This window comes from Brachycentrus maculatus, unplaced genomic scaffold, assembly GCF_059751285.1.
Source record: "Brachycentrus maculatus isolate JH-2025_06_01 unplaced genomic scaffold, ASM5975128v1 h1tg000183l, whole genome shotgun sequence".
Taxonomy (NCBI): Eukaryota; Metazoa; Arthropoda; class Insecta; order Trichoptera; family Brachycentridae; genus Brachycentrus; species Brachycentrus maculatus.
Window position 1 is genome coordinate 485,023 of NW_028280934.1, and position 18,886 is coordinate 503,908.

General features: G+C 32.7%; 1 protein-coding gene across 1 annotated transcript in view; it reads left to right on the forward strand.

The window, feature by feature from the left end:
* Ace (Acetylcholine esterase) overlaps window positions 1–18,886 on the forward strand; it is a 97,913-nt gene that overhangs the window by 31,730 nt on the left and 47,297 nt on the right. Inside the window, exon 2 of the mRNA XM_088262558.1 lies at window positions 3,482–5,035. Coding sequence (XP_088118684.1) covers window positions 3,844–5,035 — 1,192 coding nt within the window. The 5' untranslated portion in view covers window positions 3,482–3,843. The remainder of the gene's footprint in view (window positions 1–3,481; window positions 5,036–18,886) is intronic.

An 18,886-nucleotide genomic window follows, 5' to 3' on the forward strand; every position in this document is an offset into this window, starting at 1 on the left:
AAAACGCCATGGGGGGATCCGGTGACCTCGCTTGTGTATGACTGCAGCGCCATGGGGGGCATCAGTGACCTCAATTGAAACTCTGACTCCAATTTTGAGATACTTACCACTGGACCACAACTCGACTGTGAAAATGAATGAAAAAAAATTAAGTTAAAATAATTTAATTAAGTCACTTTATATAAATATTAAAATATTTCTTTTCTCTTATGTAATTAACATACATAATGATGTTTCTTGATCATTCATTTTGCATTACATACTTATTCTTTGAAGGAATTCAATATACTTGAGGCAAAAAATAACACTAATTTCTGTATTCAGTAGTTTTGAATCGTTATTATTTTTACCGAGTAAACTTTGAATACCTTTGATACATTTTTTTGAACATTTTTTTGATTATTTTTCCATTGTATAACTGTAAAGAAACTAAGGAATAATCAGTGATAAGACGTTTATTTCTTATATTCTCTCTTGTTAAAGTTCAAAGGAATGATAAAACATATATTGGAATTGTAATACAAACTGTATTCAAATCTCGAAAATGGAATATCTAATCGACTTCCACAGTACTCGTAGTAACGAAAACAGAAAAAAGCAGGGAAAAATATATAAGGTTTTATCTAGATTTGGTACTCGACTTTGTCGAGAAATTCAATGGTTCGTTGTTCCATCACATTGATCGCATGGTAAAGCATACTTAGAATTTTGTTCCTTTTTGTAAAAAAAAATTAACTTAGTCTGGTCTAACGATCAAATCAAATAATGGACACTTAATAATTTTAGAACAGGTAGAAGATTTCGTATATTTGGGAAGTATGTTTCCTAGTGATGGAAAAATTGATAATGATATAGAAAGGAGAGAGAATGCTGGGAACAAAAAATGGTGCATTGAATTTAGTTATAACAGGCATTACACAATTCAGTTCTAGTTCTGGTTCCAACCCATGGAATGTATATAACCCAGTATCGAAGTTAAGTGTGGAGTTGGCAAATGAAGGATGAAAGTATATTAAAGCAGACGAAATGCGTTCTCTCAGACAAATGTGCGGAAAACGTTGTATGATAGATGTTCGAATGATACAAGGAAAGAATGCAATGTTGAGATAAGTATTATCGATAAAATTAAGTTATTTATAATTATATGTAATAATTATGAAATTTTGAAAATTCAGAGTGAATTTGTGGTATTCCAAATTTGTCTACACTCCTTTATTTACTGGTTAAAATAAAAAAAAACATTATCATTTTTGTGAGGAAAAATTGATCGTTGTTAATAATTGAGAAAAATGTTTTGGTGGTGGAATTAATGTAAGGAAAATGAATATTTTTTATCGCGGGATTAAATAAGAAAAACATTTCCAAAACGTGTACCCGGAAAGAAAATTATTTGAACGTAAATATTTTCTTCTCATGTTAGAATACTTATACCTTATTTACATATTTATTGTAAATACTCCCCTAATTGTTCTCTTCAGAAGACGATTGAGATGAAGCTGTAAATGTGTTACGGTTTCTACGTAATATTCGTTGATTCGATTTCTGAAAAAAAATCTTCAAGAATGGTTAAATGTAAAGTGGAACGTTTTTTGTATATTATATTATATTTTCTACCAGTTCTGGATTGGCTTAATCATGCACATATATACATGCAGAAAAATATTGTTTATATACATACATATTTATATAAATATTTATATACATACATATTATATATATATATATATATATATATATATATATATATATATATATATATATATATATATATATATATATATATATATATATATATATATATATATATATATATATATATATATATATATACATATATATATATATATATATATATATATATATATATATATTATATATATATATATATATATATATATATATATATATATATATATATTTATATATATATATATATATATATATATATATATATATATATATATATATATATATATATATATATATATATATATATATATATATATATATATATATATATATATATATATATATATATACATATATATATATATATATGTATGTATATATTAGTTTTTGAATGCAACGTTGCTAAAAAATTTCTAACATTTGATAAGTTTATCAGATAAAAGATTTTTAACAAACAAATATTAACATTTTATTTATATAGATATGTACATGCCTCGACCCTCGTATATCCAAGTTAAAAATTTAACAATCACTTCCGTTACCCACCAAAAAGAAAGTTCAAAGGGCGTTAGTGGGTTTAATAGAATATAAGAGAAGGTCCTGGAAAGAACGAGATATTAAAAACAATACGGTTTTTCATTGATAAAGTTTTCTTGGTTAAAATATTGATAAATTATTTAATTAACCTATTCCGAAAAGAAAGTGTAGCAATCCATTAGAGCTTTTATTTTTCTTATAGTTATTTAATAATTTTGAGAAGTTTTGTTGTCAATCATGGGTAGAATGGTAAATGTTACAAGTGTATAAAAAGATCACTTAAATCAGCCTATGAAGGGTCGTAAGCCCTGTTAATACCCAGACTTTCATATCCTTCATTATTTATGTTGAGATATAAATAAAAATCTAGATATAAAAACTTTTATGTGGAGTCAAACACAGAATTTGTGAATAAAAATTTATAGTATTTATTGATTCGGCATTAACTTTGTAGAATGACATGTTGATTTTTTATTAACAATTAAACACGTGAATATACCACTTGATGATTTTTATTATATAAACGACCATTTTCGAAAATCTATAGATGTTTTCATCTTCTGGTACAAATTAAAACATTTATTTTTACCAGAAGAAGAAAATATCTGTGAGTTTTCGAAAATAGTCGTATATATATAAATAAAACTTATCAAGTGGTATATTCAAGTGTTTATTTGTGGAATGACATATTGATTATTAAAAAAAAATCAAATGCTTGTAAAATACCACATACTGAGATTTATTTCATGAGGCACTACTAGTTTCGAGAACAGGTTATTCAACACTGATTAAAAATTTAAAAAGTTTATTCTTAAATCACCTTTCGATGAAAACAACTCTTGTTTTCAAAACTAAAAGTCTGAAATGAAATTAAAATCAATAAGTCTTTATTATACATAAGTTTAATTTTTAAAATAATCACTAAAGATTGAAACTCAATAAAAATATTGGGGCTGAATTATTGGCTACGAAATCTTAGTTCGTGGGTTAGAGTGCATAATTTGTATTCTACGTTACAGGCCAGTAACAGTGACAAACAACTCACTAGAATATTCAAACCATCTATCTTCGTTTCTGGTCTAGCGGTCCAACAAAGCATTCATTATTTCATCTGACCTTTTGTACTCTATTTCAATATTTCATCAGTATTCAAGTATTGAACATGGCAATACTAATTCACTAGGTACACCAATAGAATTACTCATAACAATTCCATGAAAGCTTGATTAATTCCTATATTCTGTTATCTTTACAGGTTTCAAACGGATCGAGTGTGACTCTTGCCTAATTTGGAAAAGAAGAAGAGAAACGAAGCACTTAGAAAAATGTGAGTTCAAATCTTCGAGAATATAAAGTGAAACCTAAATTGGGAACATTCTATGAAAGTTGGACCATCCGAGAGGGGAACATTGAATTTTTTATGTAGTGGTACGAACTGTACTCGTATAGTGTTATTCATGATCCAGTGAGAGCGAAATGAAAGGTCAAAAATACTCAACCCGAAAAAACCACTCTCCCATCCGGTTGAGGGTTTAATTCGAGATCGTTCATAATACCTAGGAAATTTATGAATATAAATTAATCGTTATTATCAAATATTCATCAAATATAAAAATCATGATGTCGTTTTCAACGCATTGCAAGCAAATCGTGGTATTAGTAATTTTATCCGTCGCGATCGGACATGTGTCCTGTCGGTCTTGGGCCAATCACCAAGATACCACTACTACTCCGCTCATACATACCACTACTACAGTGAGCCCCAAGGACTTTCATAATGATCCCCTCGTAGTGGAGACTAGCTCGGGTCTCGTGAGGGGCCACGCCAAGACAGTTCTCGGACGAGAAGTCCACGTATTCACCGGTATTCCGTTCGCCAAGCCGCCATTGGGCCCTCTGAGATTCCGGAAGCCCGTTCCCGTAGACCCGTGGCACGGCGTTCTGGACGCTACTAATCTACCTAACACGTGTTTCCAAGAACGTTACGAATACTTTCCAGGGTTCGAAGGAGAAGAAATGTGGAATCCCAACACTAATATATCCGAGGATTGCCTGTACCTGAACATATGGGTTCCTCAACGCCTCAGGATCCGACACCATCAAGACAAACCCCTGGCCGATTGGCCCAAAGTTCCCGTCCTAGTTTGGATCTACGGTGGCGGGTATATGAGCGGTACGGCCACGCTCGATATATACGACGCGGACATAATGGCCGCCACCAGTGACGTCATAGTCGCATCGATGCAATACAGGGTGGGATCATTCGGCTTTTTATATTTGAATAAATATTTCTCGGAAAATAGCGAGGAAGCACCCGGAAACATGGGGCTCTGGGATCAGGCGCTGGCAATCGAGTGGATAAAGAAAAATGCCGCTGTCTTCGGCGGAGATCCCGATTTGATTACTCTGTTCGGAGAGTCGGCTGGAGGAGGCAGCGTGAGCTTGCATTTGATTTCTCCTGTTACCAGAGGATTGGTAAGAAGGGGCATATTGCAATCGGGAACTATTAATGCTCCGTGGAGTTTCATGACTGGAGAGAAGGCCCAAGAAGTAGGGGGAACTTTAGTTGATGACTGCGGGTGTAACAGCACTCTTCTAGAAGAGAACCCGAGCGCCGTGATGGACTGCATGAGGGGTGTGGATGCCAAGACTATCTCGGTCCAGCAGTGGAACTCCTACACTGGTATTCTCGGATTTCCTTCTGCGCCGACCGTAGATGGAGTGTTCTTCCCAAAACATCCTGACGAGCTGCTGAAGGAAGGAGACTTCCAAGATACTGAGATACTGATTGGCAGCAACCAAGACGAGGGTGAGCAATTTTCTTTCACTTTAATTTAAATATATTGATATTTAAATAAGAAAGTATCTATAATCATTTGTTTGATCTCGAAAGTAATGGAGTACCAAATCTTATTGAAGTACGAGATAAAGTTAAATTGATATAATTCATTTGATGTGTAAGGGGAAGATAAAACTGGGTTTTGTTTTTTCAAGCGAAAGATGTAAATTTTTCAATACCCTTATTTCTTATAATATGTTTACTCTGCAAGACTTCTTCGTGCTATTTAATTATTTATTTATTAAGTCAATATTATTTCTGACATTCTCCTTGTCATTCATCGTTCACTTTGTGTAATACCAATTTAATAAACACTAATTCATGACTAACGGTTTCGAAACAATCATTCCATCATAAGGTCATTAATTTTTTTTTTTTACGGTCTGACATTTGTACAAAAATAAAACTTTGAAAGAGAAAGAAAATCAAAATGGAATTTAAATGGAAGTTAAATTTAGTTGTTTATTTATTATAAGAATGATGAATGATAAGGAGAGAGTTATATTGCCATACCACAAAGTTAACAATGCTTTAATATACAAAAAATATTTTTTCTTTTGAGATTTTTTGGCATTTTCATTTCTTGTTTGAATCTATCATACTTATTTTTCTAACATTTTGATTATTATTTTCTCTTCTATTATTTCTCTACGAGAAAAATAATATAAAAAAAGAAACGTTATACGAAGGAAACGTAAGTAATATAAATATTTACAAAAAGGTACGTAATATTTAATAAATAAACGTTCTTCATAGGGATACACAAATGGGACACACTATTTATAAGGTTATCAAAAGAAGAATTATAACGAAGAACATCATATACATTAAATTATCAAGTTTTTTTTGTGAGATCGATAAGAAGGCAAATGCGAAACAAATGAATTACTTTGTATTAGAAAATTTCACGTTTTTTGAAGTAGTTAATTTTTTTATTGAATATTATATTTGCTCAATGGAGTCCTGATTCCAACCCCAATGTATGAGAGTAAAGTATAGAGTTATCAAAAAAAGTTGAAAGCAGATTGAATACGTTCAAAATGTGATCTCTAAGATAAATGTTCAAATGGTGATATAAAGAAAGAATGTAAGGATGAGATAAACATTATCGATAAAATTAAGTAAGGTGTCTTTAAATAGTATGGGGATTTGATTCGAATGAGTGAAGAAAGAACGGTCAAAAAAATTATAAAATTAATTATAATTATAATATGTTTGGTAATAGAAGCAGAGGTAAACCGTGGAAAACTTGGCATGGTCAAGTGTTTCCAATATTTGAAAGTGGTGTGGTTAGGAGTCGGAATAATCGGTGGGTATGTGTAAGGGGATGCATGAATGTGGAAGAACCGAATATGTTCGCGATGACAGATTGGGATGATATTCATTCTGCCTACCCCTATGGGAAGCGGCGTGATAGTTGGAAGTTATAGTTAGTTAATACATTCAAGAATCTGCAACGCTGGACTGATCACTTTGCTTTCATTTGATCAAGTAAACAACAACATTTTGGGTGTGTCCAAATACTTGTTCACAAAATCTGGATTATCTCCAATTACAGGAGTTATTTTCATATTATTTTTTGACATCTCATCAAGATTAAGAAGAATATGGTAGTCTGGGCAATTATGGGGCTGATGACCGTCATAGGCTGGTTTAAGCGATCACTTTACACACATGAAATATTCACCAATTCTACCCATTATTGACAACCACACTACTCAAATTCTTGGAAGTTCTATGTACATGAACCAATTTTGAAACATTGTTCTTGAATCACTAGAACTTCAATAGAGACACCTATTGGTGAGATGGTCGTCAGCCCCGTAAATGTTGAGACTTCCATATTCTTCTTCATCTTTGATGAGATGTCAAAAAATAATAAGTAAACAACATATCTATCTAACACAATGCACTTTGCATCATTCACTAAGATTTGTATTCAGAATATGTTTTCTCGGAAATGAACCATATTCAATTTTAAATTTCAGGTACTTTAGCATTTGGTGAAAATGTGGATGAAAATATTCGGAAAATGCAAAATAGACGGAAAATCACAATTTCAGTTTTTCGCAACGAGGTCAATTGGTAATTTGGAAATATCAGTAGTGGGGCAATTTATTTTAGGAATGAAAGTGAATATTATGCTGATCGGTATTTTTTCCCGACTATTGACGTTTGAAATTTTAATGAAGACTTCCTGGTCGATGAATAAATCCGTTTGTGGAAGACCTAGAGTTCAAAATATATGTAAATACGAGTATATATTTTTTTCCTTTATTAAAGACCGTAGCCAATTTATGCATAATGTATTACATGTTGTGGACTTTATGCCCAAAGTAAGGCAATCGTAAGAATCAATGGCATAAACACTGCAAGCTTCCCCACTGAGAAAGGTGTAAGACAGGGATGCATACTCTCCCCTGACCTGTTTAACATCTATGGGGAATACATCATGCGCAGGGCTCTCTACGAATGGAATGGAGGAGTGTCCATTGGTGGCGTAAAGCTGTCCAATATACGATATGCGGACGATACAACACTTTTGGCCAAAGACCCAAAAGAGATGGTAGATCTCCTTAAACGAGTAGAGATTGAGAGCAAGGCACTGGGACTAGAGATTAACCAAAGCAAGACCAAGATCATGATCATAGATCGATCTAAGAAGTTTGGTGATCTCGGGAACTCACTCGAAGGTTTAGAGATAATAAACGAGTTCCAGTTCCTCGGATCTCAAATCAGCAATGAAGGAACTTGTGAAGGAGAGATTAGACGTCGTATCGCCATCGCCAAAAGTGCCATGTCTAAGCTAGACAAAATCTGGAAAGACCGGGGTGTGAGTAACAACACCAAGACGAAACTTGTCAGGAGCTTGGTCCACTCCATTTTTCTCTATGCTGCTGAAACATGGACTATAAAAGCAGCAGAAAGGAGAAAAATTGATGCCTTCGAAATGTGGTGTTGGAGGCGCATGCTCCGAATTCCATGGACAGCTAGACGCACCAATGAGTCCATTCGCCAGGAACTACGCCTGGATGGCTTGACTCTGGCCAATATCTGTACCCGACGGATTCTCCAGTTCTTTGGACACGTTGCGCGTGGCAACGAGGATAGCCTGGAACGACTAGTTGTGATCGGTAGCCTGGAGGGAAAGAGAGGGAGAGGAAGATCTCCCACACGATGATCAAATTAAGGCAGCAGCAGGCACCTCAGTGGTTGGAGCGCTACGTGCAGCGCAGTCAAGGGATAACTGGAGAAGAGTCATTGCTTCTGCAAGGGTCACAGCCCTCAGCAATGAGGATTAAGACGGAGAAGAAAGAAGAAGTTGTGTACTTTATGATAAAATAATATGAAAGAATAATTTGTTTTCTCTTTTGAAGTGTATTATTGGTTCAAAAAGTACTTATCTAAACAAGGATGAGCATATTAAGAACAAGAAATTATGCATTAGACTGAAGCATGCTATTATTATTGCTTTATAGGTAGGAAGTGACATATCGCTCACTCCTTTCAAGAACGTCATAAACAAAAAATCGTCAATTTTCAGTTGTGTATCTCCCAGAAAAAGAGGCACGTTTAAAACTTAATATTTACCCGCTACAGGGCAGAAAGTGTTATTTTTGTATTTTGAAGAAAAGATATTGTTTAATTATTTTTTTTAAATATACTTAATATTTTTAAAAGGGAAAAAAAACCTTCAGGTTTTACCTAAAAATAAATGTTGCACAGTAAAAAGTTCAATAAGTGGCTTGATATTTATTTTTAATACATTGTATTATATTTTTAAATTTTAAAAACGTTCTCCTGAAAAATCAAGTATTTTGATTTGTGACGTTCTTGAAAGGAGTGAGCGATATGCCAGATATCGATATGGTCCGCGAATTCATTGTCTAGGTTTCTGTATTCGGCGTATGGGACTGTTGAATTCAGATTATGTCCGGCTGTTATTACGATAAAATATGTTTTTCGTGTTTCTGGTTGGGATGTAAATATTTATCTACAACATTTTGAGTGTGTCCAAATACTTGTTCACAAAATCTGGATTATCTCCAATTACAGGAGTTATCTTCATATTATTTTTTGATATCTCATCAAAGATGAAGAAGAATATGGAAGTCTGGGCATTTACGGGGCTTACGACCGTCATAGGCTGGTTTGAGTGATCACTTTACACACGTGTAACATTCACCAATTCTACCCATTATGGACAACCACACTACTCAAATTCTTGGAAGTTCTATTCTTCTTCATCTTTGATGAGATATCAAAAAATAATATGAAGATAACTCCTGTAATTGGAGATAATCCAGATTTTGTGAACAAGTATTTGGACACACTCAAAATGTTGTAAATAAATTATCTGGTCAAATTATAAGCTTAATAATAAAAATGAAAATGGTATTTTCTGGCGTTTCTCATGTGTGTGATTATAATCCAGGATTCGGATCTCACATACTAATATAAGAGTTTCTGCTTAGTAAAAAGCTTCTTTACATCTCACCAATAGATGTCTCTAGTGAAGTTCTAGTGATTCATGAACAAGGTTTCTAAATTGGTTCATATATATAGAACTTCCAAGAATTTGAGTAGTGTGGTTGTCCATAATGGGTAGAATTGGTGAATGTTACACGTGTGTAAAGTGATCACTCAAACCAGCCTATGACGGTCGTAAGCCCCGTAAATGCCCAGACTTCCATATTCTTCTTCATCTTTGATGAGATATAAAAAATAATATAAATATTTATCATTTGCAATAACAAGGAACAGTCTTAAATATTATTTGAAATTTTGTATAAATTAATCAGATCAAATAGTTTTCTCCGATCAGTCAATTTTATTATATTTAGTAAACAAAGCTTTTGATCATAATGCAATTTTATAATTCTTGGTCTGAATATGTATGAACACGAATAAGGCAGTCTCAAAAAACTGGAATGTGTTTAGCACTTGTAGGCGTAGTATTTATATACATATTTGTTCTTAATTTTTGAGAATTGTAATCAGTGAAGACCGAATCCTGCTTTATAATGCCTATTATAATCAATTGTCCTTTCCAAGTGACTCTGAAATCCGGCTACGGCTTATGCAACACTTGATTTACTTAGGCTTAAACATAATAAGTTTCAGCCTATTCTTACTTGCATTTTGAGTGTGTTCAAATTATTTTTCAGAAATCTCCACTTAGGAGTTATTTTTACATTTACCCACTCAATATTGATAAAGAAGAATATGGAGGTCTGGATATTTACAGGGCTTATGACCTGTCAAAAGCTGGTTGAATGATCACTTTAAACTCGTGTAACCACACTACTCAAATTTTTACAACCACACTACAAAAATTTTTGGAACTCATACATGTGTCATCAATCTCATGACGCTTCATCATTGAGTTCACAACAGCAATCTTTCGTAAAAAATATTTATTTTACAAATGAAGGAAAAAGCGTGTTTTTATTTGTTAGGAATTTCAGAGAAAGAAAATCCGTGTTCTTTTTACGGCGGTTTATTTTTTACAAAGTCAAAGGTTTACACGTGGGAATTACCTGAACGTAGATTACTTAAATGACAATTGTTTTAATAGTATGTACGTTTATACATACGATTGCCTTATGGATTGGGTGTACTCAGTACGCCTAATGGTTTAGTACATATTCGGAAATCAATACAGTATAGTAGCAGCTCAAGGTTGTATGGAAACTTGAAGGTTGTAGTACCGAGCTTTACTAATTCTAAAGTTGGCGGGGATTATGTTCTGCTTCTAGTACTATTCTTTTAAAACAAAAGTCTCTAAGTCATTTTTTAGTGTATCTAGATAATCCCGTATCATTATCAAACATTGTATATGATGCTAAGTCTAAATTTTAAAGCCGTACCCTAAGAAGGTTAAAAGATAAAAAAGTGGGGAACAAGCTGTTTCTTTGTTTTAACTGTGAAAAAATAGACAAAACAACATTACCTTTATTAAATATTTCTTCTTCCTCTTACTCCTCATTTCTGAGGGTTGTGACCCTTGTCGTAGCAATGATTGTTCTCCAGTTATCCCTTGACTGTGCTGCACGTAGAGCTCCAACCACCTAGGTGCCTGTTTATATAATATAAGCCTTAAATAACAATAAAAATAAAATAAAAATAAAACATAAAATTGTCGTAATAATGAAGAAATACTTATAATAAATAAATAGTAGTCGTTTATGCAAATTATTTTATTTTATTTTCATATTACTTATTTATTGAACGGCTTAAGCCTTTAACATAATGCATATATACAAAATTAAATATAAAAATACACCTATGAATACACTAATAGAGAAACAAAAAGTCTTCAACATAAAGTCACAATAAAGTAACAAATAGTAAACACTGGTAAATACACGTCTCCGGCACACACTATCAGCGAGCAACGAGAGAGAGAGTAATAACACTGCATCTATGGTATTTTTGCATTGGCAAGACTTTTATCAGGGTAATTGATTTTTTTTAGAGTTTGCTAGTCATTAAATAGACAAAAATATCTCATATACTTACGAAGATATTCCAAAAAACAATAACACGAAAATTCATACACCTCAACATTTTGAAACTCTGAAAATTCATAATAATTGTAAATAATAATAAACCCAAAATTAATAATATAGTGATGACTTTAGCCAACCTCTATCGTCCATGTTCCATCTAATACAAAATTAGAAACAGCTTCTTTCCCACTTCCAATGTCCCAATACTACAACTCAAAAATTTAGACTTAGCATCACATACAATGTCTGATAATAAAGCGGAATGCATCAAAACACGTGTCACAACAGATTTAAATAAAATATAGTGTTTAAATGGTAAAATTTAAATTGAAAATGGATAGATGTAAACCACATAGTGACTGCCGAATCAATAAATTTATCATGAGAATTGAAAATTAATTTAAATGGTAATATTTTTACGTTAATTTGATTGAAATTGATACGTTTAAAAGAAGTGAAATTATTTGATGAACTTAAGCTAGTTATTTTTCTCTTTACACAAAAAAAAAACTTTTCTCGTGGTTTCACTTAAATCGTTTTTATCTTCAGTATAATTTAATCAATTTTCGTTTCTCTAGAAATCCACCCATAGTTTCAAAGAGCTTTTTCAAAAAGAAAATTTATCACCCGAGGTTAATCTAAAGCCCGGGAAATATGAAGAATATACTATAATATACACCAGAAAAGGTGCTAGGATTATGTTCAACGGATAAAAAAGACACCTTTTATACTTAGTCTTAGTTAACGGCGTGGTACTGTTAGTTTGTTTTCTCTACAAGGTGGTAAGAGCTGGAATTACGTAGATTACATTTAAGGGAGAGGAATTGTACAGAGAACCCGCCTTACGGTTTATTATTCTATTGCCACGCGAGGTAGTTTTGTTTCAGGTTTTCAGGATACGCTTCGCCGCAGGCTTTGTCAAGAACGTTTGCTGAAAACGTTTACGGTAGAATATATACGACAAACTCAGTGAATTCTCTTCAAGTGCAGCATTTCAGAGGAAGCAGTTTTACGAAATGAAATTTAAAGGAAGTTTTGTAAAAAAAAGGATTAATTATATTTTTGTTCATTCTATTAGACATTGGATTATGCATTCTACGCATAATGTGAATACAACATTTTGAGTGTCCATATACTTATACACATATTTGGATCAATAAATCTCTCACCAATCTCTCACCAGTCTCTAGTGAAGCGAAGCGAATGTGATCACTCCTGCGCTTCAGGAACCAGTCCAGGATAATATTAAATAAATGTTAGAGTGTAAAATCACTAATATATTTATTTTTATCCCCCCTGGAATCGAATCCGAGATATCCAGCACGGTAGCTAAACATGCTAACTATTGCGCCACAGAGGCAGATAAAATATCAACAACAACAAAATAAAACATTAACTGTATATGTTAATTAGCTTTGTTAACTTTGTGGTATGGTAATATATGTAACACTCTCCTTATCATTCATCGTTTACTTCGTAGAATACCACTTAAATGAGGAGTAGGAACAGAATTTAATTAAGAAGAAGAATATTTTTACGTAATATAAATAAAAACGCTAATTTGTTCATAATCGTGATTCTCCTTAAGTTATTGACATTTTTTTTTTAAATTTTAACAAAAAATTGCGTCAAATACACTTGTATTTTTCTTAGAACAAGAGTGATAAGATACGTTTTACCTGCAACAGGCATGGTTTTATTTTAGACAACCTTTTTTTACCGCAATGGCAGCGCCATCTGTTGATAGTAACAGCTACACATGTGATAATAAACATTGATCACAGTGGAAAGAGTACTTCGGAAAATTGTTATTTTTTTCAAAATTTTGTGTTATCAATTATTTCAATGCATTTTTGTTTGAAAAATTTAAAATATTTTCATAGATTTATTATCTTCATTTTCATAGATAATATAAGCATGAAATTAAATTTATAAGAAATATGAGTTTTTATTTTTATTTCCCTTCATATTCATTTAACCAGACTGATCCACATAAACGCGTGGCCGGATACAGCTAGTATTATTTTAAAATCTTTGTACTTTACATTCGAAGACAAGATTAATCTCGTTTTAGCAATTCATTGCCCTAGGTAGGTAGTCCGTTCTTCTATACCAAGAAATGATGAAGCTTTCTATTATGTTTTATATAATACATCAAAGAAACCTTTGTGCAGAAGTTTTCTTAGAATGTGATTAATCAAAATTTGAAAATGATTTTACCTGCTTGGTATGAGTTAATTAAATCTATTCACAACAATTTGAGTGTGTCTAAATATTTAAATACTTTCTGCACTTAGTAAAGATGTCTCTAGACGTGTTTTTTCCCAGCAGTGAGAAAATACCGAGAAGTTCCTGATTGGATCACACTAGTTGATTCCTTTTTTCCCAACACAGATTGAAATAAAATATATTATTCAACTAGAAGACACGAATAATAGATGTGCGAATAGTGAAATAAGGAAGAAATGCAAAGCTGAGATAAGCATTATCGATAAAATTAAGAAAGGTGTGTTGAGATGCTTTGGTCATGTAGAATGAATGAGTGAGGAAAGAACGGTGAAAAAAAATTATGAGGCGAATTTTATTGGGAAAAGAAGCAGAGGAAGACCGAGAAAAACATGGCACGATCAGGTATGCCAAATACTTGAAAATGGTCAGGTTAGGAGTCGTAACAATCGGCGGGTATGTATGAGGAGATGCATGAACGTGGAAGAGGCTAAGAATGTTTGCAAGGACAGAGTGGTGTGGCGCCCTATTCTCTCTGCCTACCCATGCGGAGAAGCGGCGTGATGTGTAGTTAGTTAGTTAGTTAACTAGAAGACACAATAATCCACAAAACGATCTTTAATATAATTAATTGTAATTTTTTTAAAATAATTGTATTTTTAAAGGAATAAACCACAAACCGTCTATTTTAGATGCTTATAGGATAGGTAAGATAGTAAGGATAGGGAAGGTAAATGTGAAAAACATCACTAACACCCAGACCATTTGAAAATAAATCTTTCTTGAATTCATTTTGCACGTGCCTTGCAAGTCGTATTAAAAAGAATCTATAAAGAAATAGTATGCGGATGACTATTTTCAATTCAAGCATCAATATTATATAGGTAAGGGTGGTTGTCAATTATGGGAAATGCAACTCTTTTTAATAGATTTATATTATCCACTGACACTTCGTGATGGAATTGCATTTTTAGTATATTATTAGATTAAAACCAATATTATTAGCTTTTCCACTTTATTTTTATTTGACCAGCGACCGGGTTTCGTCGTTACCGACATCATCAGACTGGTGGGAGGCTATACATATTGTTATGTTATATATAAAACAAGGCAGGAGTTGATAACCATGATTTGATATAATTTTATTGAGAAATTAATTTAATTTGATTTACTTAATTATGTTAATAATTAATTGATTTACTAAAAGAAATTAAATTAATTTGATACTTAAATTCACTCAAATTAAATTGATTTCTCAATAAAATTATATCAAATCATGGTTATCAACTCCTGTCTTGTTTTATATACAACATAACAATTTGTATAGCCTCCCACCAGTCTGATGATGTCGGTAACGACGAAACTCGGTCGCTGGTCAAATAAAAATTAAGTGGTAAAGCTAAAAATATTGGTTTTAATCTAATAATATATTATAAATGTAACACGTCTATAACGTGATCAATCAAGCAAACCAATGACAAGTCTTCAGCCTTGTAAAACACTCAGACTTTAACTTGGTTAACATAGGTTTCTCCACTTAGGAGTTACTCTTATATTTTGACATCTCAACATCGATAAAGAAGAATATGGAAGTCTGGGTATTTACATGCCTAACGACCTGTCATGGGCTGGTTTAGATGATCACTTTAAACACAAGTAATATTCACCATTCTGCCTATGATTAGCATTCACAACACACATTTTTTTGGAACTCATATCAAACTCACCCATGAAGCAAAGTGTGAATTATATAATATGCATGAGTTCCAAAAAATTCAGTAGTGTAGTTGTCAATCATGAGTAGAATGGTGAAAATTTCATGTGGAAAAAGTGATCATTTAAACCAGATAATGAAAAGTTGTCCACTCTGTTAATTCCCAGACTTCCAAATTATTTTCATTAATTGATTCGGCAGTCACTTTGTGGTAAAATCTATCCATTTTTAATTAATGTTTTACTTAGTAAATACCAATATTTCTTATAATCTACTGTGACACGTGTTTCGATGCATTCTGCATCATTTTCATACGGTGTTAATTATGAGGCAAATGCAATTGGAAAAAGGAGCAGAGGAAGACCAAGAAAAACTTGGCACAATCAGGTATGCCAAATACTTGAAAGCGGTCAGTCAAGAGTCGAAACAATCGGCGGGTATATATGAGGAGATGCATGAACGTGGAAGAGGTGCAAAGACAGAGAGATGTGGCGTTCTATTCACTCTGCCTACCCCTGCGGGGAAGCGGCGTGATGGTAAGTTAGTAAGTTAGTTAAAATAAGATAGAATTACTAGACGCACCAACAAGTGCATTTGTCAGAAGTTACACTTGGATGGCTTGACTCTGGTCAATGACGGTTTCTTCAGCTCTTTGAACACTTTCTCTTTACAATAAGGATAGCCTGAAACGACTGGTTGTCATTGGTAGCCTGGAGGGAGAGAGAGAGATGAAGATCCCCACACACGATGGACCGATCGAGTAAAGACAGCAGCAGAAACCTCGTAGGTTGGAGCGCTACGTGCAGCGCGGTCAAGGGATAACTCGAGAACAATTGTTGTTACGACAAGGGTCACGACCCTCAGCAATGAAGAGTATGGCGATGAAGAAGAAGACAGAGTTTATACTCAACCCTTTCTGGAAAGCATAGCCAGTAACTGATTTTAGAAATTACAATTTGTGAGTCGCGTTTTATCGCTCTACTTAATTAAGGTAACAGATATATTAAGTATCAGAACGATGCGTTGAAAAAAAACCCTAATATCGATTCGCAAAAACGACAAATTAATTTACATTTGACTATTGATGTTGTTGCCTTAAATGTACCGTGGAAATAATTACAATCTATTGAAATGCCAAACTGTATAAAGTTACACAAATACGCTTTAAAGTGTGTGTACAGATTTGTAAATATTGTACGCGACGCCGGCGGCAAAACGCCGCCTAGTAACACAGTAATTCGTTTAACCTCGTTTATACGAAGTTGTGATCGCGTAGGTGGAAACATAGTACGCCGTAGTACACCCTATATAGCGCACCGTATCTAATGTCTACGTAACATAAACTTTATACCTAGTAATACAGGTATGTTTGTAGATATTGTGCGAACATTTGAATATGTGAATATACTACGTTTGTGTGTATTTGTTTGGGTAAGGTTGAAATATATTTTATATATTAAAAGCATTGATAACTGTGTGGTATGGTTGAGTTAGGTTATATTACAAACGGTTGGGTTAGGTTTAGTTAGGTTAGGTACTGCACTATATCTAATGTATACGTATGGACAAATTTACAGGTACTAGTATATGTATGTTTATACGTATTGAATAAACATTTGAATATGAGAATAAACTTGCGTATTTGTTTGGTTAAGGTTGAGTTAGGTTATAATACATAAGGTTTGGTTAGGTTAGGTAGTGCACCATTTCTAATGAATAGGTACGCGAACATTTGAATATGAGAATATAGTACGTTCGCGTGTATGTCTTTAGGTAAGGTTAGATTATACCATATAAGGTTTGGTAAGGTAAAGAAGCGCAACATATCTAATGTAAACGTGATGATAAGGTACGTTTTTAAGTGTGTCCAAGTTTTTTATCACAAATTCTGGATTTTACTAGAATTGAGTTAGCAAGAACGAAGTTACTTGTTTTAAGGAATTTTTTTCCATGATGTCTCAACATTAGTAGAGAATAATATGGAATTCTAGATATTTTTACATATTCACATGATGAACTCAATAAATTTGATTAAATTTGAAGTGTGGTTGTCAATCATGGGTAATTGGTGAATGTTTAAGTTGTATAAAGTGATCACTAAACCAGTCTTTGACAGGTCATAACGCCTGTGAATACCCAGCATTCCATATTTTTCTTAATCTTTGTTGAGATTTCGAAATGTAAATATAACTCTTAAGTGCAGAAATCCTAGGTTTGTGGACAAGTATTTGGACGCACTCAAAATGTTGTGAATCAAAAAATGGTCTTATACTTGTGTTTTATTTTTGCACCATGATATTCCATAAAATGCAAAATCAATACACTTTTTTACTAACATAAATTGTATACACTTAAAAAAAATTTAAACATACATATTTAAAAAAAAAGCAGAGACCCACCAAGCTACTATATGTGTCTAGTCAGTAGAGTTCTTTTTGCATACATTTTTTATTGTTTTAAACCATTTTAACCTAATATACACACAAAAAAGAGAGAAAAATTATGAATATAAACTATTTTACAATTTTCATAAAATAAACTTTTGATCACTTACCCATTCCTTTATTTTGCCTTTGTTCCATATTTTATTTTGACCACTCACATCCGTCGGCAACAAATTAAAAATATTCGGAACGAATTATTGCAGTGATCGACTCCCATATTTATTGTTAATTCTTGGGACGCTCAAACCTTCGTTGCGTGTAAATTGTGTCAATACAATTACGCGGTGAATACGTATTTATCTCCCATAAAAGGTTATTAGATAAACAGTTACAATAGTCAATTAAAGAAGTCATTTGCAAGCAAATGAACCAAACGTAGTCATGAATATGTACCGTAATCGCAGAAGTTCTCTCGAATATCCGCGAGAATGCAACAATAGTGCCTATTAGAACTTTATCAATTATAAGCGAAGAGAAAAATTGAAAACTGAATTAAGGGAAATTGCTTTCTGAAGATCGTTCCACGAGTTTCCACAATTCCACGGAATGGTACTGTTCAACTCTAACTCGGCTTCAGAAAAGATTAAGAGTTTTAACAAAATGTGTTTTCTTAGTAAAGCGATAATTTTTATTGTGTTTCGCGAAAAGCGAGACAGCAAAATGAGAATTTCCTACAGCCAAATGAAATATTACATTTCGATTTTAATCGCTTTTGTTTTTATCGATCAAACTTATATTTTGATTCATACTGATTTTTATGCATGTAGATCGATGATACTTTTTTTGTATATATCTACAGAAGGGTAATTAATTATGAGTATTTCAATGTTTTAGAATTTAGTATATTAACCCCGATGATGACAAGGTTCTTGTCGAAACCGGTTGGATAAAGTGTACTAATAAAAAAGTGGTTAAAACAAAGTTG